This window comes from Globicephala melas, chromosome 10, assembly GCF_963455315.2.
Source record: "Globicephala melas chromosome 10, mGloMel1.2, whole genome shotgun sequence".
NCBI classification, from domain to species: domain Eukaryota; kingdom Metazoa; phylum Chordata; class Mammalia; order Artiodactyla; family Delphinidae; genus Globicephala; species Globicephala melas.
In genome coordinates this window covers 4884964-4912923 of record NC_083323.1, presented here as the reverse complement: position 1 = coordinate 4912923, position 27960 = coordinate 4884964, and the positions used below count along the sequence as shown (strand labels likewise).

General features: G+C 46.1%; 1 protein-coding gene across 1 annotated transcript; it reads right to left on the bottom strand.

The window, feature by feature from the left end:
- Nucleotides 1-16104: 16104 nt before the first annotated feature.
- On the bottom strand, nucleotides 16105-27960 carry RTL6 (retrotransposon Gag like 6). Its single transcript, XM_030855680.2, has 2 exons — nucleotides 27668-27960; nucleotides 16105-27450 (listed from the first exon to the last, which is right to left on the bottom strand). Exon 2 carries the CDS (start codon nucleotides 27134-27136, stop codon nucleotides 26417-26419), a length of 720 nt encoding a protein of 239 aa, XP_030711540.1. The 5' UTR covers nucleotides 27137-27450; nucleotides 27668-27960; the 3' UTR covers nucleotides 16105-26416.

Below are 27960 nucleotides of genomic sequence, written 5' to 3'. Positions count from 1 at the left end.
TCCCAGGAGAACCACCTGTGTCAGCCTATTCTCTGGTCTTTCTAGATACCTCTCCTGGGTCCTTTCTCAGATATTACAAGTAGGCTTGCTCCCAACATACTTTGCCCAATTGTTTTCTCTCTGTCCATCTCTCCATCCACAGCACCCAGCTCTCCAGTCAAACCGAACCCTGCCTTTTTTCCCAGCCCACCCCCTCTTCTCCTCTGTGCCTGTGTCTGCCCATCTTCACCCTACATATCCTCCCAGGCCCAGTTCATATGCCACCTCCTCCAGGAAGCCTTCCCCAACGCCCCTTTAGAACTCTCCCCTCACCCAAGCCTCATTCCTCTTATTGTCCCTCCACCCTCCCCACAGACTCTGAGGCTAAAAAATACAGCCACACACTTGCCCAGATTCCAGATGCTTGAGGGCAGAACTCATTCCCCATCTGGACCTGTTATGGCTCATGAAAAAGTCCAGAGGTCCGGTTCAGCTGCTTCAGTCTGACAATGTCATCAATGCCTAGGCTCCTTTGTCCTTCTGCCCTGTGCTCCTCAGCCTGTGACTATGATCCTCATGGTCACAAAATGGCTGCTGAGATCAAGCCATTACCTCTGCATTCTGGACAGGAGGAAGGACACAAAGATCCAAAAAAAGAGGAAGTGGTGTCTAACTCTGGTACTTTAAGCTTTCCCAGAAGCCATCCCCAATGACTGTCACACCTTTTTAGCCAGAATGGTGCCGCTGGGCCACCGCTTAACCACAAGGGAGGCTGGGAGAGAAAGTGGTTTAAATGGGCATTTTGCAGCTCTGGCCAAAATCAGGGAGAGTGGCTATTAGCTAGGTGACCGGCAGCATCAGCTACCACCTCTAAGAGTTCACTCTAGCTTTGATTACCTCAAAGACAGGGAGCTTGTTCTCCCCCAGGGTGGCCAGACTGCAGCTGGGACCCTGAGAGGAGGCAGCAGAACTCCCAGGCTCGGGCTCTGGAGCCCACAACTCCTGCTTCAGGGGCAGACTCTCTGGTAATTTCACAGACACACCAGGACGCTCAGATTCTTATCAAGAGGGCTCAATGCCAGCCATCAAACGGGATACACTCATTCGAACCACATTTCTGGGTAATGATGCTTCCTTACACAAAACCATCAGGATTGTCTCCAAGACAGATCACCGCCTGGACCACACAACAGCTTTTCCGTTATCTCTGTGTAACCGGCCTCCGTGGAGTGATAAACAGCCCAGGTTGAAACGCTCCTTCTGCAAATTGAACTCTGTGGGGCCGGAGGACTACCATTACGTTAATTGTATTCCAAATCTTCCATTTATCTCCTGCCTGCCACTCCAGATGCCAGGTGGATGTGTCTGTGCGCACTTATGAATACACATCTCTGGCTCAGCCCTTGGCTTCCTCTTTGAGAGGCTCTCTCTGGCTATCTCTGAGACCTCTGCTCTCCCCATCTCTGTGTGGGTTTGCTTGAAGGATGGCCTTGTCCAGGTGCAAACGCTTTGCTTTAGATACGTGTGAGTTTGACGGATGCGAGGTCCCAATCTGGGGAGGTGGAGCCCAAAGGCAAGGTGCACACTCTGGCCTCAGAGTCAGTTACCATCCTACACGAATCCTGATGTTAGCATATCACTGCATAATGGCTGGTCTATTTGTAAGCCACCAAAGGGACAAAGGCCAGCCTGAAGTTCTCCTCCAGTCACAGCATCCTGTTTTTTTTTTGTTTTTTGTTTTTTTTTTTTTGCGGTACGCGGGCCTCTCACTGTTGTGGCCTCTCCCGTTGTGGAGCACAGGCTCCGGACGCGCAGGCTCAGTGGCCATGGCTCACGGGCCCAGCCGCCCCGCGGCATGTGGGATCTTCCCAGACCGGGGCACGAACCTGTGTCCCCTGCATCGGCAGGCGGACTCCCAACCACTGCGCCACCCGGGAAGCCCCCACAGCACCCTCTTTGATTTGAGGCTATTCCTACAGAAGGGACTTCTTTGCATGGAGGGCAGACAGGGCTGGAAGAAGACCTGCATGTGGGTCCCCCCTGCCCTGGGCCCCTGGGGTGTGCAATTGATCCAGCATCCGTGGGAGCCGGCGGGGCCGTGAGGTTGGTTCCAGGTGTCTGGGGCCGTCAGCAAACACCTTCAGCTCAGCACGGAAATGCGGTCGTGCTCCTCTTCCGCCAGGCTTGGAGGCAGACAGAAGCCAGTCCAAGATGCTCTGAGAGCTCAGACCAGGAAGGGCCATCCATTCTGCATGCATAGATCTTGTGCCCCTGCCCGCCTGCAGCAACTGAATCTGTTCACACATCCCCCAGGCACAAAGCGATGGCAATAATCACAGCAGGAAGTCATAGAAACGTGCGAGTCCTTCCACTCAGAAGGTCTACTTCCGGAGATTCATGCTGAGCACGTAAGTAAGGGCATATGGGCAGAGCCGACTGCCTCCACACTGCGCACAATGGCGAAAATGTGCCCAGGAACTGAATGGCTGACACTAAAATTGGTGATGCCTGGCAACATGGCAATATTCATTCACAAACTAAACCACTCAACACACAGTGCTAAGTTCTCAAAGGAGGTTGTGAAAAGTGGTTAAAAACATGGCCTCATTTCTGTTAAAAAATAATTATATCCATCCATCCACACACACACACACACACACACCACAATTGATTGAGCAATAGTTTCTTAGATACGACACCAAAAGCACACAAAGAAAAAATAGATAAATTGGACTTCGCTGAGATTGAAAACTTGTGCTTCAAAGGATACCACCAAGAAAGTGAAAAGACAGCTCACAGAATGGGAGACATTGTTTGCAAATCATATATCTGATAAGAGATTTGAATCTAGAACACATCAAGGATTCTTACAACTCAATCCGAAGAAGACAACCGGTAAAAAAAAAAAAGAAAAAAAAATGGGCAAAGTTTGTGAACAGACATTTCTCCAAAGAAGACATACAAAGGGACATTCAGCAAATGGAAAAGATGCTCAACGTCATCAGCCATCAGAGGAATGCAAATCAGAACACAGTGAGATGGGATCTGGGAGACTTAAAATTAAGACGACAGATCATTGCCAGAGCTATCAAGAATGTGGAGAAACAGGAACCCTCATACCCTGCGGGAATGTAAAATGGTGCAGCCACTCCGGAAAACAGTCTGGCAGTTCCTCCAAAGGTTAAACATAGAGTTACCGGGCTTCCCTGGTGGCGCAGTGGTTGGGAGTCCGCCTGCTGATGCAGGGGACACAGGTTCGTGCCCCGGTCCGGGAGGATCCCACATGCCGCGGAGCGGCTGGGCCCGTGAGCCATGGCCGCTGAGCCTGCGCGTCCGGAGCCTGTGCTCCGCGACGGGAGAGGCCACAGCGGTGAGAGGCCCGCGTACCGAAAAAAAAACAAAAAACAAAAAAACATAGAGTTACCATATGACTCAGCAATTCCACCCCTACCTAACAGAAATAGAAATATGTCCACACAAGAACCTGTACACAAACGTTCATAGCAGCATTATTCACAATAGCCAAAAAGTGAAAATAACCCAAATGTCCATCAAGTGATAAATAGATAAACCAAGTGTGATATGTACATTGATATAATTTATATATTAGCCATTATCAGATATATGATTTGCAAAAATTTCCTTCATCATGTGGCTTGTCTTTTCTCTTTCTCAATGGTGTTGTCAACTGGGGGGAAAGAAAACACACAACATGAGAGCTGTGAATTTCAGTTTTATTTGGGGACTTACTGAGGACTAGAGCCTGGGAGACAGCCTCTCAGATGGCTCTGAGGACCTGCTCCAAAGAGGTGGGGGGAAGGTCCGTAAAAATATGATTTTGGTGAAGGGGGTACGTGCAATCAGGCACACATCTCAAGAGAAGGTCGCTGCTAGTCACAAGGAACAGATGTCTCCGTTCATGATTTTAGTGCTCTTCTAGGTATGCAAAGATGCAAGAAACTGGGTACATAGAATTTCCTCCTGAAAGTATCTAAGCATCTGAAGGTCTGTTCTGCCAGTTTTTCCCAGAGCACAAAGGGCCTCGTTCCTGATCTTTACCCTGAATTCCTGATGACCTAATCCTTGTAGAGCTGGATGGCAAGTGACGTTCTTTAGTTGGCAGTGTCCTTTGAAGTACAAAATTTTAATCTTGATGAAGACCCAAATTACCTATTTTTCCCTTAGTTGCGTGTGTGTGCAAATATCTAAGAAATCATTGCTCAGTTCAACATCACGAAGATTTAGGCCTGTGTTTTCATCTAAGACTTTTACAGTTTTCCCTCTTACATTTAGGTCTTTGATAAATTTTGAGTTAATTTCTTAGCTTAGGGTGTGAGATAGGCATCCAGCTTCATTCATTGGCATGTAGATATCCAATTGTCCCAGCACTATTTGTTGAAAAGTCTATTCTTTCCCCATTTAATGGTTTTGGCTCCCTTGCCAAAATCAATTGGCTGTAATTGTGAAGGTTCATTTCTGGTCTCTTAATTCTATTCCATTAACCTATAAGTCTCTACTTATGCCAGTACTGCACTGTCTTTATTCCTGTAGCTTTGTAGCATATTTTGAAATCAGGAAGTGTGAATCCTCCAACTTTGCTCTTCATTTTCCAGATTGTTTTGGATATTCTGGGTCCGTGAGTATTTGTATGAATTTTGGATCAGTCAGTTCATACAAAGAAGCCAGCTGGAATTCTGATAGGGATTGCATTGGATATATAGATCAGTTTGGGGAGTATCGACATCATAATAATATTAATTATTCTTTTTTTTTTTTACAGCAGGTTCTTATTAGTCATCCATTTTATACATATTAGTGTATATATGTCAATCCCAATCTCCCAATTCATCACACCGCCACCCTTCCCCCACTGCCACGTTCCCCCTTTGGTGTTCATACGTTTGTTCTCTACATCTGTGTCTCAATTTCTGCCCTGCAAACTGGTTCATCTGTACCACTTTTCTAGGTTCCACATATATGTGTTAATATATGATACTTGTTTTTCTCTTTCTGACACACTTCACTCTGTATGACAGTCTCCAGATCCATCCACGTCTCTACAAATGACTCAGTTTAATTCCTTTTTATGGCTGAGTAATATTCCATTGTATATATGTACCACATCTTCTTTAATCATTCGTCTGTCGATGGGCATTTAGGTTGCTTCCATGTCCTGGTTATTGTAAATAGTGCTGCAATGAACATTGGGGTGCATGTGTCTTTTTGAATTATGGTTTTCTCTGGGTTTATGCCCAGAAGTGGGATTGCTGGGTCATATGGTAATTCTATTTTTAGTTTTTTAAGGAACTTCCATACTGTTCTCCATAGTGGCTGTATCAATTTACATTCCCACCAACAGTGCAAGAGGGTTCCCTTTTAAGGAATACAAACTGGAAAAGAAGAAGTAAAACTGTCACTGTTTGCAGATGACATGATACTATACATAGAGAATCCTAAAGATGCCACCAGAGAACTACTAGAGCTAATCAATGAACTTGGTAAAGTTGCAGAATACAAAATTAATGCACAGAAATCTCTTGCATTCCTATACACTAATGATGAAAAATCTGAAAGAGAAATTAAGGAAACACTCCCATTTACCATTGCAACAAAAAGAATAAAATACCTAGGAATAAACCTACCTAGGGAGACAAAAGACCTGTATGCAGGAAACTATAAGACATGATGAAAGAAATTAAAGATGATACAAACAGATGGAGAGATATACCATGTTCTTGGATTGGAAGAATCAATATTGTGAAAACTAGAACAAAAACTTTTAAAATTTGTATGGAGACACAAAAGACCCCAAATAGCCAAAGTGGTCTTGAGGGAAAAAAATGGAGCTGGAGGAATCAGACTCCCTGACTTCAGACTATACTACAAAGCTACAGTAATCAAGACAATATGGTACTGGCACAAAAACAGAAACATAGATCAATGGAACAGGATAGAAAGCCCAGAGATAAACCCACGCACCTATGGTCAACTAATCTATGACAAAGGAGGCAAGAACATAAAATGGAGAAAAGAGAGTCTCTTCAATAAGTGGTGCTGGGAAAACTGGACAGCTACATGTAGAAGAATGAAATTAGAACACTCCCTAACACCATCCACAAAAATAAACTCAAAACGGATTAGAGACCTAAATATAAGACCAGACACTACAAAACTCTTAGAGGAAAACATAGGAAGAACACTCTTTGACATAAATCACAGCAAGATCTTTTTTGATCCACCTCCTAGAGTAATGGAAATAAAAACAAATATAAACAAATGGGACCTAATGAAACTTAAAAGCTTTTGCACAGCAAAGGAAACTACAAACAAACTACGAAAAGACAACCCTCAGAATGGGAGAAAATATTTGCAAATGAATCAATGGACAAAAGATTAATCTCCAAAATATATAAAAAGTACATGCAGCTCAATATTAAAAAAACAAACAACCCAATCCAAAAATGGGCAGAAGATGTAAATAGACAATTCTCCAAAGAAGACATACAGATGGCCAAGAGGCACATGAAAATCTGCTCAACATCACTAATTATCAGAGAAATGCAAATCAAAACTACAATGAGGTATCACCTCACACCAGTTAGAATGGGCATCATCAGAAAATCTACAAACAACAAATGCTGGAGAGGGTGTGGAGAATATTAATTACTCTGATCCACGAACATAAGACATGTTTCCATTTATTTATTCTACTTTAATTTCTCTCAGCAATGTTTTGAAGTTTTCAGAGCATGCTATTTTGTACTTCCTTTGTTAAACATTCCTAAGTGTTTTATTCTTTTTTATGTTATTATAACTGAATTGCTTTAATTTTATTTTCAGATTGTTCATTGCTAGTATATAGAAATATGATTGATTTCTGTATATTGATCTTGTATCAATATCTTTTTTTTTTTTTTTTTGGCAGCACCATGTGGCTTCCAAGATCTTAGTTCCCTGACCAGGGATCAAACCCGTGCCCCCTGCAATGGAAGCGCAGAGTCCTAACCACTGGGCTGCACTGCCAGGGAATTCCCTGCTCTTATATCTTGAAACCTTGGTGAGCTCATTTACTAGTTCTAATAACTAATTTAACTAATAATGGAGTTTAGTGGATAGTACATTCCTTAGGATTTTCTTTTTTTTTTTTTTTTAAACTGCAACTATGAAGTTTATTGTGGGTAACTTACATACAGGCAGGAAAGAACGATCGGACAGTCAATCCAGAGGCCTCCGCCGCATTCGCCGCGGCACCAAAAGGGGTACAGGGGGGTTTAAAGGGGCCAGAGCTAAAAACAGAATCTGACTATTAGGGAGAAGCACATCCGCGTGGATGGGAAGGATGAGGTTCCTCCCCGCCCCCGGGGGGGTGGGTCTCATGGCCATTAACCATCTGCATCAGCAAAAGACACTCTTGCAGTTTTCACATGGGATGAAGGCAAGCGTAAAGGTTGGCAGGGAACTTATCGGGCTTGGACGCACCCCTTGTTCGTAGGCTAAAGCTCAGTTTCGCAGAAAGGGGAGGGAGTAGGACTGTGGCCCTACGATGGAGCTGACAAGATGGAGACAGTGTGTTTCAGCCACACACTCCCAGAGAAGTGCAAACAACTTCTCACTACTGTTGTGCTGGCCAAGCCTCCTCACTTCTCTGAGCCCATTTGCTCATCTATGAAATGGGAATGATGTATGTGTGACCCAGCCAGTCACCCTGATACAGGATACCATGTGATGACTAGTAGCAACCCTGACCCTGCTCCTGGCTCACTGTGAACCCAGTGAATCCTTGCACCCCCTCAGGGCCTCAATTTCACCATGTGCTACATGGTCTGCCCATGAGAACAGTGTGAATGGGCCCCGTCCCTCTTGCCAGATGATTTGCTGGTCTTCAGGAGCATCCATGCAGACGTTATCCTGAACCCAAACCAGCCACTGATAGGAAGTCTCAATGGTATTCTCAAAGCTGCTTAGAGTTGTCCTTGTTACATGACGCTCTGGCTCAAGGTCTTTCACGGAGTTGCAATCAAGTTGGCTGCTGGGGATGCAGTCTCATCTGAAGCCTTGATTGGAAGGGCTCCACTTATAAGCCCATTCAAGTGGTTGTTGGCGGAGCCTTCAGCTCTTCAAGCAGGCTGATGGACTGAGGGCCTCGTTCCTTGGGGACTGTTCCCACCTGGTACCTCCTTGTCCCCTGCATGAGCTGCCCCCAAGCTGTTCCCTCAGAGCTGCTCGCCTCTGCAGGACTCTCCGCCGCGCCCCAAGCACATGACCGTAGCCTTTCTGAAGACGCACAAGACTGCGGGCACGACAGTGCAGAACATCCTGTTCCGCTTCGCCGAGCGCCACAACCTGACCGTGGCCCTGCCACACCCGAGCTGCGAGCACCAGTTCTGCTACCCGCGCAACTTCTCGGCGCACTTCGTGCACCCGGCCACGCGGCCACCGCACATGCTGGCCAGCCACCTGCCTAGGATTTTCTACATACAAGATTACATCATCTGCAAATAGAGATAATTTTACTTCTTCCTTTTCAATGTGGATGCCTCTTTTTCTTGCCTAATTGCCTTAGCTAGAGCCCCAGTACAATGTGGAATAGAAATCATGAGGGTGGATCTCCTTGTCTTTTTCCTTTTATATATATATTTTTTATCCTTATCTTGTTCCTGATTTCAGGGGGAAAGCATCCTGTCTTCCACCACTACATGTGATATTAGCTATGGGCTTTTTGTAGATGCCCTTTATCAGACTGAAGAAATTCTTTTCAATTCCTAGTTTGTTGAGTGTTTTTGATCACAAAAGTGTGTTGGATTTTGTCAAATACTTAATCTGCATCTATTGAGAGGATTGTTTTGTTTTTGTTTATTATTTTACTGATGTGGTGAATTATATTAATTGATTTCTGAATGTTAAACCAACCTTGCATTATTGGAATAAGTCTTACTTGGTCATGGCGGACAATCCTTTTTATATGTTACCGGATTTAGTTTGCTAGTATTTAATGAAGGATTCTTATATATATATATTCTTAAGTGATATTGGTCTGTAGTTTTCTTGTGATAGCTTTGTCTGGTTTTGGTATAAGAGTATTACTGACCTCAAAATGAGTTGTGAAGTATTCCTTCCTCTTTGATTTTTTTGGGAAAGAATTTATAAAGAATTGGTATTAATTCCTCCACCAGTGAAGCCATCTGGTCCTGGGCTTTCTTTGCGGGAAGTTTTCTATACTGCTAACATCAAGTTCTTTACTTATATATTCAGCTTTTCTATTTCTTCCAGTCAATTTCGATAGTTTGTACCTTCCTGTGAATCTGTCCATTTCGTCTAAGTTGTCTCAGCATACACTTTTTCATAGTATTTAAATGGTATCTTTTAAACTTTTCATTTTCTGTTCATTTCTGGTATATAGAAATCCAGTTGACTTTTGTATGTTGACTTGTTAAACTCTCTTGTTAATTCTAATAATTTACCTATAGCATCTCTATAAGTCGAGACATATATAGTCACATTTTATGTGAATAAAGACAAATGGTTGCTACATTTCCAGTCCCTGTGATTTCATTCTTTTCATTGCTGTATCACACTGGCTAGGACCCCCAGTCCAATGCTGAGGAGAAGTGGGGATAGCAAACCTCTTTGCCTTGCTGCCAATCTTAAAAGAAAAGCTTTCACCATTTTACCAATACATATGTATCGTCTATGGGTTTTTGGTGGATACCGCTTAACAGATTAAGGAATTTCTTTATATTCCTGGTTTTCTGAGAGTTCCTTTTTTCATGAGTGGACATGGAACTTTATCAAATGCCTTTTCTACATCCATTAATATAATCAAATAATTTTTCTCCTCCAATCTGCTAATTTAACAAATAATATTTGCTTTCATAATATTAAATCTACCTTGTAGTTTGGTTGCGGTTTTTTTCATATTTTCTTTAGAATTTTGCATCTATGCTCATGAGCGAGATTCGCCTGTAATTTTTCTTTCTCATATTGTCCTTTTCCCTTTTTTATATCAAGTTAAAACTGGTCTCACAAAGTGAGTTGGGCCATCTTCCCTTTTCTCTTTCTCTGGAAGTGTTTGTGTAAGGGTAGCATTCTTGTTCCTTAAATGTAAGGTAGAATTCTCTGGTGAAACCATCTGGACATGGAGTCTTCATTGTGGGAAGGTTTTTACAGATTCAGATTTTCCTTTTCTTTTTGTGCCAACTTTGCAGCGCTGTATTTTTCTAGAAATTTATCCATTTCATGTAAAATTTCATGTTAAATTGGCACAATTGTTCCCATATTGACCTCTATTTAGATTCCTATAGCTGTTGTAACAACTCATCACAAACCTGGGGCCTTAAACCAACACAAATTTATTCTTGTACGGTCTGGAGGCCAGAAGATCAAAATGGGTTACCCTGGGCAAAAGTCAAGGTATCAGCAGGGCATGCTCCTGCCATGCCTTGTAACCAGCAGCCCTTGTACAGGTATGTTGTCCACAACATCCACGACCATGTTTCTCATCTATCTCAGTGACACGTGGAGATGGCAGAATCAGGATCCAAGGTGATCTTTAATGCGCTCAGCGGGCAGGGGAAGGGGAGAAAGAGACAGAGAGACACAGAGAGAGAGGCAGAGAGACAAAGGGACAGAGAGAGACAGAGACAGAGACACTAGACACATCAAATGGAACAACTAAGCACTAGAGGAGCATTTCCCAGTGTGAATTCTGAGACATCTTAGGCCTAAAAGAAGATCAGAGGGAAGAAAAGCATTCTGTATTCTAATAAATTAGTTGGGCAGAACTTAAACTGACTGTCCTCTGACATTCTAAATGGTACTTTTAGGTTTCTGAGAATAATTCTGGTGGGGGAGTGGGGAAAGGAGTGAACTGTACTTATTTATTTGTTTATTTTTATTTTTTTAGCTGCTTTGGGTCTTTGTTGTTGAGCACGGGCTTTCTCTAGCTGAGGCGAGCCGGGGCTGCTCTTCATTGCGGTGCACAGGCTTCTCATTGCGGTGGCTTCTCTTGTTGCGGAGCATGGGCTCTAGGTGTGCGGCCTTCAGTAGTTGTGGCGTGCGGGCTCAGTAGTTGTGGCTCACAGGCTCAGTTGCTCCGCAGCATGTGGGATCTTCCCAGACCAGGGATCGAACCCGTGTCCACTGCACTGGTAGGCGGATTTTTAACCACTGCACCACCAGGGAAGTCCTGAGTGAACTGTATTTAACCCACTGTTTCCCAGACTTAATTGCTTCAGAATCCTGTTTCCTCCCGATACCTGTCTACAGCCCAGGAAACTTAAATTTTTTTAATGTGCAAACTGGAAAGTGGATTCTTTGACTTATTAGGAAGTGCTGGTGTTGAAGGAAGGAAGTGATAAGAACATAAGCAGAAATTCATGAATATGAAACAGAAAAGCAATGTGTTAAATCAACAGCTGATTCTTTAAAAATAAATAATACAGTAGTCCATCTCTGGCCAACCAAATCATTATAAAAAGGAAAATAGATTAAGAAGAAGGAAAAGGATGTTACAGTTACAGAGATGATTTTCCAAGCCTAGGAGAATACCATGCACAATTTTATGCTGGTAAATCCGAAAATCTCCATGAAATGGACCATTTTCTATAAAGGTCCCCAAAAAGGATTAAAGCAGAAGTAAGCTAATCTGGGATAAAAATGTCATTCATCACCTCTGTTACCTAATACCAGAAATTCCAGCCAATTAAATTTAACAGGAAGATAAACCAGTAGGTGGTGTTCTCAGTGAGGAGACAGACCTTCTCATCTACCCAGGAGATGCTGGTCTTACTGGAAGCCCAGAAGCACCAGTAGGAAACTACTGGAGCCACGGATAATTGAGAGTTGTTGCCTCTAAGTTGAAAAAGAGGGTAAAACCCAGTAATAATCAGATAGAGAATGGATGGTAAATGTGATGGCATTAAGTCAAGTAACTACAACAAGAAAGGCACAAGACCCAAGTAAAGGGAAACCCAAAACTTCATTGAAGAGCTGGGCTGGACTTGGTGAGAGCAGAGAGGTGCAGGGTTTAAGGGGTGCCCCCCATCCCCAGGTGACCTTGCACTTGCAGGACGCTGAGAGGGAGCTGCCTTAGGTTCCACTTATGTGTTTACGTTGCAAAAGGTCTGAAAGGGACACACAAAATGCTAACTGTGCATATAAGGCTTACCTTGAGTTTTACCTTATATATTTCTGCACTGTTTAATTTTTTTATATGTATACATTATTTTGTACTTAATTATATTTAAAACTGATCTCTTTCATTTTATTGTTTCCTTTATACTCTACTTATACTTTATACTCTATTTTCTAAATTTTCTACAATGATCACGTATTACTTTTATAAAACAGAACAAATCGATAAACATTATGGAAAGTTAAGTTCATGAGAAATAAAAAGTGGGTATGAATAGCCAATACATTTTTGAAAAGGTACAGTGGTGAGGGAAAATGTGCTCTATCAACTATTTTAAATTGAAAACAATATGAATCATGAATAAAAGAAGTTATTTTTCTTTCTCTTCTTAGTTGTTTTTAAAAAGCCAAGTCAGTCCAATATCTAGGAGTTAAATACATGAAGACCCTAGGGAGTATCTCTTGAACTCCTCAGAAAATATTAATTTCTCCTTCTCCTCTGTCCTATGGCTTTATCAAACACTTATGCCTACTCTTTGAGTCTTTTACTGACTTATAAGCTTCTGCTGATCAGAGACTGTATTCTCTTTTAAGTTGTTCAGATAAATTTTCTTCTAACATTTCCTGTTTATGTATTCTTTAACAGAATTTTAAAATATTTTATAGTCCCCAAGGAAAAAAATGAAGCTATTGGGCTACTAGTAAGGCTGAGGCTTACAAAAAGAGTGTTCACTATTTTAATTAAATGTTTTTGGTTCAGGTGAATTCACAATGTGTTCTTGTGACTTTAATCCAATGTAATTGGTTATTGACTGAATAACGAGAACGCATGTGAGCAGGAAACTTGCACCCAAGCAGAAATAAAAATGGATTTATAGTACTTCCCTGGTGGTGCAGTGGTTAGGAATCCGCCTGCCAATGCAGGGGACACGGGTTTGACCCCTGGTCCAGGAAGATCCCACATGCCGAGGAGCAACTAAGCCCATGAGCCACAACTACTGAGCCTGCGCTCTAGAGCCCACGTGCCACAACTACTGAGCCCACGTGCCACAACTACTGAAGCCTGCACACTCTAGGCGTGCATGCTGCAACTACTGAAGCCCGCGCACCTAGAGCCGGTGCTCTGCACCAAGAGAAGCCACCGCAATGAGAAGCCCACACACTGCAACGAAGAGTAGCCCCTGCTCGCCGTAACTAGAGGAAGCCCACACACAGCAATGAAGACGCAATGCAGCCAAAAAATAATTTAAAAAAAAAGAAAAAAATGGATTTATATTTTCCAATAATCTTCTGGTAAAAAAAATAATTAAAATATTTTATGAGTCTGAATATATGTTCAATAAAATAGAAAACAGAACTTAAAAAAAAAAGCCAAGTCAGGTTCAGGGTGTAGAAAACTGCAAGAAAACATCACTCCCAACCTAACAAGAAAAAGCTGTGTCATCTCCAAAAAAATCACAATTTTTCTTGAGCCCGTGAGAGAGCTCAGATCACAAGGAAACGAAGGGAGGGGAATTCTAAACAGTGGCAGCCCCTCTGAACGGAGACGGGGTCACCAGCTTCTCCACCTTCAGCAAAGCACAGGTGAAAGGGCACCACAACGACAGGTCAGGAGAAAACAGCTAACATTTTAATAAATTCTTAAATGCTTATGGGCTGCTGTGACCATTTAGAATGACCAGGAGCCCCAGACACAGCGGAGGCCATGCTCACTCACCAGCTTTTTTCCACTGGCCCAGGCTTGGTGACGACAAGGAACAGTGGGGACAGGACATGAGGCCAGAGAAAGCTGTGCTTCCTCTGATACACAGACTTGCAATACCACTCCCTTTTCCACGCACTCCTCTTATACCAAACAAAGCCTCAAGCCCCGGGGAGCAGCAGGAAGTCCTCCCAACTGCAAGGCCCGGGGAAGACCCACTGCTTCTGAAGAAGACAAGCAAAAGACGTCTTCCATCTTGCAAAATATGAAAAGGAAGAGCAAATTCAACCCAGGGTAAAAGCAGAAGGAAGGGAACAACCCAGATAAAAACAGATGGAGAGGGCGTGGAGAAAAGGGAAGCCTCCTACACCGTTGGTGCAGCCACTATGGAGAACAGTATGGAGGGTCCTCAGAAAACTAAAAACAACGCTACCACATGGTCCAGTAATCCCGCTCCTGGGCATATATCTGGACGAAACTATAATTAAAAAAGATATGTGCACCCCACTGTTCATGGCAGCACTACTCACAACAGCCAAGACAAGGAGACAACCTAAATGTCCATCGACAGATGAATGGATAAAGAAGATGTGGTACATATATACAATGGTATATGCATATACAATGGTATATAAAATGGTATATGTATATACAATGGTATATGTATACAATGGAATACTACTCAGCCATGAAAAAGAACAAAATAATGCCATCTGCAGCAACATGGTTGCAACTAGAGATTACCATACTAAATGAAGTAAGTCAGAAAGAGAAAGACAAATACCATATGATATCGCTTACATGTAGAATCTATGATATGACACAAATGAACCTGTTTATGAAACAGAAACAGAAATCAGGGACATAGAGAACAGACTGGTGGTTGCCAGGGGGTAAGGGGGTTGGGGGAGAGATGGACAGGGAACTTGGGGTTGGTAGATGCAAACTATTACATGTAGAATGGATAAACAACAAGGTCCTGCTGTATAGCACAGAGAACAAGATTCAATATATCCTGTGATAAAATATAATGGAAAAGAATATGAAAAGGAATGTGTATATATATATATATATATATATATAACTGAATCACTTTGCTGTACAGCAGAACTTAACACAACATTGCAAATCCACTATACTTCAACTAAAAAAAATAAAACAAAGAGCAGAAATCAATGATATGGGAAACAGAAACATGGAGTAAATCAATGAAATAAAAAATGGTACTTTACAAAGATCAGTACAATTGATAAACGTCTAATCAGAATGTTTAAAAAAGCCACAATATCAGGCAATAGAAGAGAGGAAAACACTCGAGATCCCACAGACTTCAAAAAGGTAATTAAGGAGTATTACCAGCAACTTTATGCAAGTAAATTTGCTAACTTGGATAAAACGGACACGTTCCCCCAAAAGACACGTTACCAAAGCTCACTGAAGAAGAAACAGATGACTGATCAGTCCCATCGAGCCCCTAAAGAAACTGAACTCCCTAGCAAACACCTTATTACCACGAGAAAACTCCAGGCCCAGGGAGTTTTACTTCTACCTAACAGTTAAGGAGGAAATAATCTAATCTTACACAAACTCTTTCAGAAAACAGCTGAGAGGAACAGCTCCCAACCTTTTACGAGGCAATCATAAACCCTAAAAACAGAGACGCTGCAGAAAAGAAAATGACAGACCAATATCCCTACTGATAAAAAACACATAAGGGACTTTAAAGTATTAGCAAAGCAAACGCACTATTTTATAAAAAGGATAATACTCAATTACCAAGTTTTGTTTATCCCGAGAATGCGGGGTTGGTTTATCATCGGAAAATCAGTCTGTGTAATTCACCATGTTAACAGGATAAAAGAGAAAAAGTATGATTGTTTAAATTGCAGAAAAAGCATTTAACAAAATTCAACATCCATTTTTGATTTAAAAAAAAGAACTCTCACAAATGAGAGCTAGATGGAAATCTCATGAATCTGTTAAAAGGCATGTATGAGAAACCTACTCCTCAGCGTCATAGCAAATGTGAAATATCGACCATGTTCCCCCAGGTCAGGAATAACACATGGCTACCTGCTCTGTGACTTCCGTCTAACGCTGTGTTAGAAAGTCCTAGACAGCGCGAAAAGGCAAGAAAGAAAAATAAAAGGCATCCAGACTGAAAAGACAGATATAAACTCTCTTTATTCACAGACAATGTGATCGTGAGTATAGAAAATCCTAAGGAGCCTGGGAAATAACTACCAGGACTGATACATGAATTTAGTAAAGTCACAGAATAAAAGCAAATGTAAAAATTAGTTTGGGTTTTATACCTTAGCAAGAAACAATTGCAAAATGAATTGTTTAAAAAATTCCATTTAAAATAGCATCTAGAATCATAAAACCCTTAGGAATACATTCACAAAAGATGTGATAGGCCATTAACTACAAAACTGCTGAGAAGAATTAAAGAAATTCTAAACAAAGTGAGCAATAAACCATATTCATGTATTGGAAGACTCAACATTATTAAAATGTCAGGTTCCAACCACTTTAGTCTGTAGATTCAATTCCTTCCCAATCAGAGTCCCAGCAGGCTTCCTTAATAGAAATTGATGAAATGATTATAAAATTTATATGGAATTGCAAAGAACCTAACATAGAACTATGAGAGTAGAAATGCTCTAGTGAGCACTTAAAATATGGTTATTATATTCAAGGAACTAAATCTTTCATTTTACTTAATTTTAATAAATTTAAACAGCCACATGTGTCTAGCAACTTACTAACTGGAGAGCACAGATGTACGGTACCCATAGCAATCTTGAAAAGGAAGCACATCATTGCAGCATTTACACATCCTGAGTTCAAAGCTTACTACAAAGTCACAGTAATCAAGACGGCATGGTGCTGGCACGGAAATAGACAAATAGATTTTTGAAACAGAAGGAGTCCAGAAGTAGACCAACTCTATTAGGTCGTTTGATTTAAACAAAGTCACCAAAGCGACCCAATGGAGAAACAGAGCATCTTTCAACAAGTTATTCTAAAGCAATGGAATGTCCATATGGGAAAAAAACAAATTTCAACCCCATCTCATATCATCCACAAAATACTTTTTTGAGATGAATCAGAAACCTACATGTAAAAGTTAATACTGGAAGAATCTAAAAAAGAATAGCTATTCATATATGTATAACTGAATCACCTTGCTGTATATCTGAAACTAACACAACATTGTAAATCAACTATATTTCAATAAAATCTTTTCAGAAGTTTAAATTTTAATTTTTTAGAAGGAATTACAGAATATTTTTGTGTCTTGGGGATTGACCAAAGTATTTAGGACTGGGAGAAGTACCAGGGAATTTTCTGTGTGGTGATGTTCTGTATCTTGAGAGGGGTTTGCGTGACAGTGGTGGATGCTTTTTTCAAAACTCCCCAGATGGTTCCACTGTACGTGAATTCATCCCCCTTCTGCCAATTAAAAAAAGCACTGTAAACAAATGTGGAAGTCTAGTTAGCGGTATGCATGCTAAGTGCTTAGAGGTAAAGTCGACTGATATCTTTCACTTACTGCCCTGTGCATTAAAAGTAAGACATATTGAGGATGGATGGAAGGATGGATGCTTATGCAATAAAGCAAATTTAGCAAAATGCTCATTGTAGAATGTAGCTGGTGGATGTATGGATGTTTATGATACAGTTTTTTTCAACTTTTATGTGTGTTTGATATTTTTCATAAAACATCGGGGCTGGGGGGAGACAAGATATATTAATGGTTAGCAAAAAAAAAAAAAAAAGGCTCAGAATCATTAGAAATCAGAGAAACGTAAAGTAAAACCATCATGGGATACTGCTACCCGCCCACCAGAACGGCTGAAATGAAAATGACTGACAACAGCAAGGGAAGAGAGGAAGCTGGACCAACGTGAACTTACACACACAACCACGAACGTCAAATGGCGCATCCACCTTGGAAGGCAGTTTGGCCGTTTCTTATAAGGTTACACAGTTTACCTATGGCCCAGCAATTCCGCTCCTTGTATTTACCCAAGAGAAATGCAAACATATGTGCACAAAGAGACTTTTCTAGGGACGTCCATAGCAACTTTATTTGTGTTTGCTCAACCTGGAAGTAGCCTAGATATCCATTAACAGATGAATGGCAAAACAGCTACGGTCTGTCTACAGAATGAAGTGGACCTTTAATCAGCAATAATAAGAAATGAACATACACCAACATACACCAACACGGATGGATCTCAAAACATCATAGTAGCAAAAGAAGCTTAAATACAAAGGGGTGCCCACTTCATGAATCCATCGATATGAAGTTCCAGAAGCTAATCTATGGGCATAGACATTAAAACAGCGGTTGCCTAGCAGCGGTGGGGAGAGGTTGAAGCCACAAGGGAAATTTTTGGAGCGATGGGAACGTTCTACGTCTTGATTTGGGGTATGTGACACGGGTGCATACATTTGTCAAAGCACGTTGAAGTATGCACTTCAGTTCGGCTCACTTCACTGGGTGTAAATTATATCCTGATTGTTAAAAAATGAAGCCAGCCCGGGGAAGAACAGCTACGCAAGTTATATATATACCTCCATGTAAGGAAATATTATGAAATCGTTAGCTTATTTTCAAATAAACTTTTTAACAACATGATAAACTGTGTATCCTATTAAGTCAGTTTTACGGAGAACAGAAAATTATATATTCAGTGTCATCTCAAATCTGAAAAAAAAAATACTTTCTTGAGTCTAAGGCACTATAGATTTTAAGACTAAACACATATTTGAATAACTTTTCCTCTTTGGGACCACAGTCAGGCTTGAGTCTGAGCCCACTTCACTCATTTCCTTGAGGGCTTTACTCCGTATCAAGCCCTTGGAGAGATCTTCTTGGACCCCATCCACGCTCCTCCCTTCTATGAGATACACGTGAGTTTATCATTCTCTTCTCCTGGAAGAAGGAGGACTCCACAGGGGCAAAGTCTCTGTCTTGTTCACCCTTACATCTTCGGTTTCTAGAACCATGTCTGGCAGACAGCAGGTGCACAGCTGTGGGTTACTGCGGTCCTTTTCTCATTCAGATTCCAAAGGTTCTTCTAAACCCCTCTGGGCAGTCGGCGTGCTAAGAGCAGCATCGCTCTGACGCACTGCTTTTTATGCCCTATGGCTCCTTTAAGGCCGAGACTACCAGAGCTGTCTCTGCTTTTCCTGTTCTGTTATGTCATAGCTTTGTGGACGGGTTCATCATTTAAGTGAATGAAGTGTAACTGGTTTATTGAAGCATCTCAACTCGTTCGGAATAGAAATAGAAAAACTTTGATTTCTTCCAGACCCCAATCCAGTGGGATCTGTCAAACCCCTTCCCACTAGGTAGGAGGTCCCTTAACGATATCTTGGCCACATGAAAAGGTTTTCTTGTCATTTTTGTGTGTAGAACAGTCTCTTGTTAAGACTAAGCCCTGTTTGCTTCTGAAGAATGTTTGGCTCCAACAATTTGGGGCGTGTCTCATCCCCTCTCCCCAGGGTTGGCCGGAGCTCTTTGTGACCCTGGTGGCTTTGGAGGGGCTAAGAGGCCTTCTCTTAACTGGACTTTGCTTTTCCCTCGCCGGGCCACATTGGTGCTCGTGTCAGGGCCACTCGAGAAAGAGGACACAGGGTTCCTGGAAAGGCTGTAGCAACCGCGGGCGCTCACTCCTCCTGGGGCCACCGCCACACCCCCCTTCCCCCCATTCCCTGCTCCCACCTGCTCACCGCTGGGAGCTGCCCCAGGCCCATGGGGATCCTGGCAGCTCTCCCACAGACTGTGGCTTGGGGTCTCTGTTGTATGGATCTGCCATCTTCACTCTGTGTTTTCCAAGGTCACCTTGGCTATCAGCGTGGATCAAATGGTTGAAGGGGAGAGAACAGGGAGCATCCCTCTTGCCCGCATTCCACTGGTTAGAATCCCATCATTGAGCCCCACCAGGTTGGAAAGGAGGCTGGGGAATGTAGTCTAGCTTTTTGCCCAGAAAGAGGAGAAAACAGGTTTGGTAAAGAACCAGCCAGCCTATGTAACCGTTCGGTGCTGGTAGACTGACAGTGCTAAGACATCCCTTCAAGTGCGGGGACTGACGGACCGTTAGCAGCTGTCAAAGTTCCGAGTACAGGCTTTCATTCTCGTATGTGGGTCTCGGCTACGACAGGAAAAGCCCAGCTCGATACCCCGCTACAGCGTATGCCTAGAAATTAACTTTTCTTGACAGGAAGAGGCTTTAGCAGATGCCCAGAGCCTGGTGGCCATTGGAAGCTCACGGGCAGATCACATGAGACTCCTGTCTTTGGAATTGCTCAGATACGATCTGAGAGTCAGCAGTTTCTACTGCTTTCAAATGTGGTGCTTGAAGTGTGACCAGCAGGTTTCTGGGGACGCAATACCGTTTGGAATCCAGAAGACTCCCCAGCTACATCCAGATGTTCCGGAACCCAGGGAAGAACTTTTGAAAGACACAGCGAGGCCCTTGTAAACCTCTTAGGACCAGCCGTCCGGGGCCAGCCAGCAGGGCATCGTGTGCACTCTAGACTTTTCCAAGCAGAAGACCCTGACTAGGCAGCAGGCTAGCCAGTTGGGACACAGATTTTCACCCCTGATCGCAAACCAGCCACCAGTCGTAGAGGAACGTTGGTTGAAACCCCAGGGGCAAGGCCTTCCGTGGGCACGAAGCAGCGGCCACCTCCCCCTCCAGGGCTCTGGCCTGCGCACAGTTTGCCAGCCCTGCGTCTGCGCTGGGATTCGGGGCGAAATTTAGAATTAATTTTTATGTTCACCTGGTGAGAACAGCTAAGAAAACCTGAAGGGGAAGACCCCCTATTAGGAATACAAAATATAAACCCGAAATCATTTTTAAAAGGGAAGTTCTGGGGGAGATAGATGGATCACTAGATATTGGGAAAGTCGGCGCCACAGAAGATAAGATTTTCAGATGTGCTGGAGGAAACACATGGATGAGGGGGAGAAAGAAGTCAGTAGGTGATCTCGGGTTTAAACACTGGGGAAGGCTTCCCTGGTGGCGCAGTGGTTAAGAACCCGCCTGCCAATCCAGGGGACAAGGGTTCGAGCCCTGGTCCGGGAAGATCCCACATGCCGCGGAGCAACTAAACCCGTGCGCCACAACTACTGAGCCCACGAGCCACAACTACTGAAGCCCACGTGCCCCAGAGCCCGTGTTCCACAAGAGAAGCCACTGCAGTGAGAAGCCCGCACACCGCAACAAAGAGTAGCCCCCGCTCACCGCAACTAGAGAAAGCCCACGTGCAGCAACGAAGACCCACTGCGCCAAAAATAAATAAAATAAATTTATAAAGAAAAAACTGGGGAAAAGTCAAGCTGGAGCCTCACCTCACACTACAAGCCAAACTAATTCCAGAAGTGCCTTTATTAATGCTAGAGGGAAACAAAGACCTTCAGTTTAAAGCAGTGAAGGAAACCACAAAGGACAGATGGAGGTGTTTGCAGCAAGGACTACTCTTGTCTCTTCTCAGACCAGGGGATCTCAAAGTGGGCAGGACCCTTTCCGGTTCTGGAAGGCATTCCTGTTTCCGTAATACTACTGAAATATCCTGTGTGTTTTCCACTCTTGCTGTCTCCTGAGTGTACGGTGGAATTTTTCAGAGGCTACGTGATGTGTGATCTTGCAAAAGATGAAGTACAGGGGCAGGTCTGAGGTCCCAGCTGTCTTCTATTGATATTAAGTCAGACATTAAAGAAATTTGCAAAATGATGAAAGAATGCCACTCTTCTCACTGAATTTTTTTAGAAAATAGTTTTCTTTAAAATATGCTATTCGTGTTGTCAGGTAATGACTTTATTTTCAAAATAGTATTTTGAAACATTCTCCATTTTAATTTGTAACATGGTAAATATTGATAAGCAAAATCTACATTAGCAGAAGCTCTTCGGGGTCCTAAAGGATTTTAATGGTGCAAAGGGATTCTGGGACCAAAAGGTCTGTGAACTGTTCTTGGTTCACAAGCACTCTGGGGGTGGGGGTGGTGTGTGTGACGCACCATGGATGCCCAGCACATCCATCCACGCCAGTCTCACAAACGTTTGTGGGGTACCTACTATGCGTCAGCCATTGCTGCCAGCGCAGTGGTACAGCCGTATATGTGTGCCTGCCTTAAGAGTCTGGTGGGCACAGGGCCAAGTGAGGGAACGGATCAGCTACGTATCAAGTTAAAACTTCAGTAAAACACACAACAAAGTAAAAAGGTGGAAACGTGTGCAACGAGTATGACGCACAGCAGGTTAATATATTTAATATATAACGAGCTCATACAAATTTATCAGACCCCCAGTAGATAAGAGCAGAGGACACCAACAATACACAAAAGAAATACAACTGCTTGACACGAAGAGATGCTCTACTTCGCTAGAAATCGACAGAATGCAAACTAAAATACAATGCTGTTTTTTTCATGATCAGATTAGCAAGTATTCGGCCAGATGAGAATACTCAGTACTGGCAAGATGGTAAAATGAGCACGTTTATCTTTGCTGGTGGCAGTGTAAGTGGGTACAAACATTTCTGGAGACCACCTGTCAGTGTGTAATCATGGCCTCACAAGTTTTCATATTCTTTAACTCAATAAACCCCACCTCTGAGAATCTACCCTAAGGAAATAACTTGACATTGGGGAAAACTTTATGCACAAAGATATTCATCAATTTCTAATGGTGAAAAATTAGTAAGAGCATTGGTGATCAACCATTGGCACTGCTTGACGGAGGAGCACACGGCCTTTCAACATAAAATTAGAAATAACACGGGGAAATGCCCGTGACGTAAATGAAAATACACGATATCGTATCATTACAGTAGGTAGTATCACAACTATGTTAAAACAAAAAGCAGAGAAACCATGGGGGGCGGGGGGCGGGGAGAGACTAGGAGAAACACCAACATGTTAAAATCGTACTTCTTTCTACTACTTTATTTTCCAAAATTTCTACGATGTGTAGGTTGGCTTTGATAATGAAAACAACCAGGACATTGTTACTTGGTTATGCAAAGGAGTTACTGATGCCGCGGCGAGGAGCTGGTGTTACCCCACCACCTTTACTGCGTCCGTGCTCTGCCAACGGCCACACCCGACGTTGGGACCCCAAGACCACACCCGTCATCAGCTCTGTCCACACGTGGTGGGTGATGGAATTATCCTAAACCCCAGCCCTCTCCCCACACAGGCAAGCTTTTGCTGCCGGCCCAACAATCAGTGCTGCGTTGCCTTCTCCAGAGCCCCATCTGTGTCTTCATCTCTAAGCCCCTAACCTAAGGCTTTCCGAGCAGAGGGGATCTCAGGCTTACAGCTCTGGTTACAAGATGGTAGGGACGGCTGCTAAGATCTCTCCCCTCTTCCCACCCAAACTCCAGCCCTGGTAGCTGGCCCCGTTGTGTGTGTGCTCGTTCACAGTCACGGGGCTGCTCCCTTAAGGCAACCTAAGTACCTGCCCAGCTCTCCCCACATGTGTTCCTCCTCCTAAAGGCCGAACTGCCAGGATCATGGTCCAGCAGGTAGTTCTGTCCCTCTTGACAGCAGCAGCTCGTGCATCTTACCTGCGTCTTCATGGGGTGCTTCTGGGCTCCGTGTCATGACCTCCTCATATACTCACCTGGGACCAGCGAGATGGGTCTTGGCTTTTTCCTAGAAGTCACCGAAATGCTTCAGGACATTAAGTCAATCCCAAGGTCACACTATACAGTAGGCCAGAGGTCATCCCTTCTTCTAAATCTGATCTCGAACGATGCCCTGTTACGCAATGAAGCTTCCTTACCAGATGGGGTACCACGGAGACCAGAAGACAGACACAATATAGTCCAAATAATGTCAACACCATGAAAAACATAAAACTTTCCCTCACATGCACTGTTTAACACTACTAACTCCCTGTCCCTTTCATAAATCAACACCTGTTCTCTTAAATTCAGAGAAATTATAAACCCCGAATATGTACAGAGCAGCTCCCGTCCCCCGCTGCCTTCTCCAGCTCGGTCCTCCCAGTCACTTGCCCTTGCTCTAGGCTGCATGAAGCCTGGGTCTCATCCTCTCTAGCTGGGGACTAGGGTGTCTTCCACTAGAGTCACCAGGGGCTCCTAACGTGGGGCTTCTTCCAAGTCCAACCCCAAGCCTCGCATCTACTCCGGTTTCCAAGGTCGAGGAAGCGATCAACAAGGTCGCAGGCGTCCAACAGCAGAGTCCCCAGCCCGTGCCGTGCGCAGCAACCGGCAAAACCCAAGCAAATCACCAACCCAGACGCAGCTGCAGCAGCCCAGGCTGGGCACGGCGACCCCTATGCAGAGGGTCGGCCACGGGTGCAGGCAGGCAGCATGGCCAGCCTTGCCTAGCGGCTCTGGCCTGGTTATGCGCAGCAGCTGAAATGCAGCACGAATGCAAACACAGCAGGACTTCGAACGCCACTTGGGCACAGCCAGGGGCTGGCGAGCAGTTCCTGCCCTGCTCCCGTGCTGGGTCTCCTACCCTGGCTGGGCTGGGCCACGTGGAAACCTTCAAGGTGTCAGTTACCCCTGCAGGCCTCCTTTTCCCCGGGTGTCATTGTACCCCTTCAGCTGTGGGCACCTCCACCTGGCAGGTAGGCAGAAGAGAACAGAGCAGGAAGTGCAAGTGATCTGCGCAACCCCACACCGGAGGGCCCGCCCCCCAGAAGAGTGGCCCACTGTGCGCCCTCCCTGGCTTCAGGCTTAATGAGCACCATGGTCCCGCCTGAACAGCCTCGGCTGGAATCCAGGGGGGCCTGAAGCCTGGGTTCAGGCAGTGGTTCAGCAGGGCAACTGGGCTAACGGAGTTTATGATGAGTGGGCAGCAGTGGGCCACGAACCCCAGCAACCACTGATCACCCTTGACCCTGTAGGCGGTGGTTGCTTCAGGAGCGCAGCCACTTTCCCCTGCATCATGGAAACTCTTAGGAAGAGGGGATGGGCCCTAGGAGCCAACCCCTGGGGGTCCCAAGATGTAGGCCTGCAGGGGTGCACAGAGGCTGTCCTCCGGCCGTCGGGCCAGGACCAGCAGAACAGGGGCAGATGAACCCAAGGTAGGACAGCCCATCTCCCACCGCCCGGGTGGTCATGGAAATGCGGTTCATTTGGCATTGAAATATGGTGGGAGCACCACGGTCCAAAGGGCTTGGCCAAGACTCATTTAGAAAGTGGTTCTGGGCGTCCCCCGTGAAGGCCACCCACCACTAAGAGGCACAGGTTCGTCCCTCAGAATCAGAACACGGGCACCAGCTCTGCACCGTCACCGCATTAGGAACGAGGCAGTCCGCAGCTCTTTTCCTTTGCAAACGCCAGCAAGGCCTTGGCCGGGGCTGCAGAGGCAGACACCCTCTCTCCTTAAGGGTTCAGTGACGCATCCCAGAGGAGTTGGGTCTCCAGCCCTGAGTCCATGTTTTCTGGGACAAAGGCTGGACGTCTGATGGACAGCCCAGGCCTGGGGAGGACACGCTACACAGAGGCTTTGGAGACCTAGAGACCGTATGTGTGGCTCAAGGGGCTGAGGTGAAGGCCACATGTCCCCTGCAGGGAGAAGGGAACAGGTCTCAAGCTAGACAAGCGCACCACCAAGTGCCAGTGGGCAAAGAGGAGGGGGGACTGCTGATTCCCACACGGGGGACACCACCACTGATTCCCACGGGGGTCCAGGGCAGCAAAGTGAGCCTCTAGAGCCCACCCTCAGCCTGCCGGGGGTCTCAGGCAGGGACGGACGTGTATGTGCTGCCTGTGGAAGCCTGATGGAAACGCCCAGTGATCCCAAGTCACAACGACCTGCCTAGCAGGCGAGTTCCGGACTCCCCCCAGTCCTGGCGCTATCAGAACACTGGCAGCTAAAGCCAGGCATTGATGGGGGTGCAGCTTGCGGGGGCCCCCCCTAAGGCCGCATTAGCAGTCTTTCCCAGTGGCAGCAGTGGGGCACAAGGACTGCATACTCATGTGCAGAGTGGAGCCGGCCCCCCGGAAACGCTGGAACCACTCCCAGCTCTGATCCTTGGCCGCTGACAGCAGAGACGAGGCCCCTGCCTGCTACGCTGGGCCCTGGCGGGGCTGGCAATCACCTACGCGCAGGATGCCAGGCTCTCCTCTCCAGGTACCCCCATCAAGCCACCCGCCTGGCCAAAAGGGCTTCTTTCTGTCATCAGCAAGCTCACTACTGAGAACAGGGCAGCCAGGTGGGGAGCTGCCGTGGGGCCACAGAGGGTGGAAGACAAGCGTCTGTGAACCTGGTCAGGCTGGGAAAGGTCAGCCCCAATGGTCCAAAGTGTGTTGCGGGGTCAGCGTGACCCAGCAGCAGAGCTGTGGTCACTAGAAGAGCTGGAATTGCAAGCGAGAGAAGGAAAACATGCAACGGAGGTTCCAAGCTAGCACGCGATACCAGGAAGCAAGGTGGGGCACAGGGCGCCCAGGAGCAATGACAGATGTCCTTATGGAACGAGAGAGGCGGGAAGGGATGTCTTCAAACAAGGGCGATGCTGTGTGGTACGGACACTTCTTTCTACGCAGCAAAAGGGGTATGCTACCTGGGTGGCGGCAGACGGACCAGGGTGGTGGCCGATTCCTAAAGGTTCCGAGCTCTGGTGGGCAGGGCCGGGGCTGGACTGGTCCCATTGGAGGCTGGGTGCACAGGGCAGGGCACCGTGCCCGTGGCGGCCAGCTGGCGGCAGAGCGACTGCCGTTCCCGCACGGCTCGATTCGAGGCCGAAGTCTTTCTGATCTGGGCGCGCCGGGCGTGCCGCAGCGGAGACTTGTAGGTTCTCCGCAACTCGGCCAGGAATCCCTGATAGTTGTTTCGCAAGGGGCTGTCGGGTTGCATGTGGGGGATCGCCCACTTCTCCGCCTCCCCGGTCAGCCGGGACACGAGGAACGCCACTCGCTCGGCCTCTCCGGGGAAGCGCGAGGCCTGGAAGATCATGAATCTGTCCATCTGCATCAAGAACCCCGCCAGCTGGCCAGGGTCTCCGGAAAAGGGCTCGGGCAGCGAGGTGGGAGGCGTCGTCATCGGCCGGGTCCCATTGGAGGTAATGGCCGAGATGGGTGGGGTGATCTGCAGCGCCCCGGGAATCCGAGCCCGGGTGCGTAACAAGGTCAGCTCCGCCATCACGCTCTCCAGCATGTTGGTGAGGTTGGCCTTCTCTGCCCGCAGGGTCGAGGCCTCCCGCCTCAGCGCGGAGTTGGTGAGGCGCAGGGAGGTCAGGGTGTCGATGACGTCATCCATTTGGGCATTGGTAGACGCTGCAGAGGCTGGGGTTTCAGCTTTTGCGGTCTGGGGTTGAACCATGGCGGCCAGAGGTCGGCCTAAGGCTGAGACGGATGAAGCGGGAGAAGGGGGTTTGGGTACCCCAGAACCTGAGCACCTGTAATGCTAAAATTGGGTAGACCAAGAGAGAAATCAAGGAAAGGGTAGGGTTCAAGACCCAGCGTGGCTCAGAAGCCCAAACAAGAAGGCAGGGCAGACGGACCGAGAGATGAGCACAGCCAGACCAGGCAAGGGGTGCAGACCCTCGGGGATCCCCAGCTCCGGATGTGGCTCCTTGATCGCCGCCCTCACAAGGCCATGGCGGGCTGCACAGGAGGGTGGACTTGTTCTGGGCCCTGAAGGACGAAAACATGGTTTAAAAACGGTTTCGACTGCGGAAACGGGGGTTAGAAGTAAGGGACGCGGCGTGGGAGGAGCAAAGAGCGGGCGGCGAGGCGGGCGCCCCCGCCGAGGCCCCCTCCCTACGCCGGGCCCGGCGCCCACCTGGGGCAGAACAAAGGGCCGATGCACCCGCGGCGGCGCCGGGGCCTGGGGCGGGCGGCGGGCGCGTACCTGGGTCTCCGCGGCTTCCTCCGCGGCTCCGTCTGCCGCGCCGGCCGCGACCAAGATGGCCCGATCGGGGAATGCGGGCAGGCAGATGAGTCACGGCGGCGGCGGCGGCCCGCCGGAACTGCTTCCCGGTCAGGTCAGGCCCGGGCGGCGGCGGCAGGAGGCAGGCGCGGGCAGCTTCTAGCGGGAACACCAGCCGAGCTGGGACCGGGCCCGGGGTCGCGGCGGAGGGCTAGTGGCTGAGCGGCCGGGGTGCGGGCGGGGCCTGCGCGGCTGCGGTGGCAGCTCCAGGCTCG

Coding starts and splice junctions, on each gene's coding strand:
- RTL6 (XM_030855680.2), bottom strand. CDS start 27,136: ATGGTTCAACCCCAGACCGCAAAAGCTGAAACCCCAGCCTCTGCAGCG.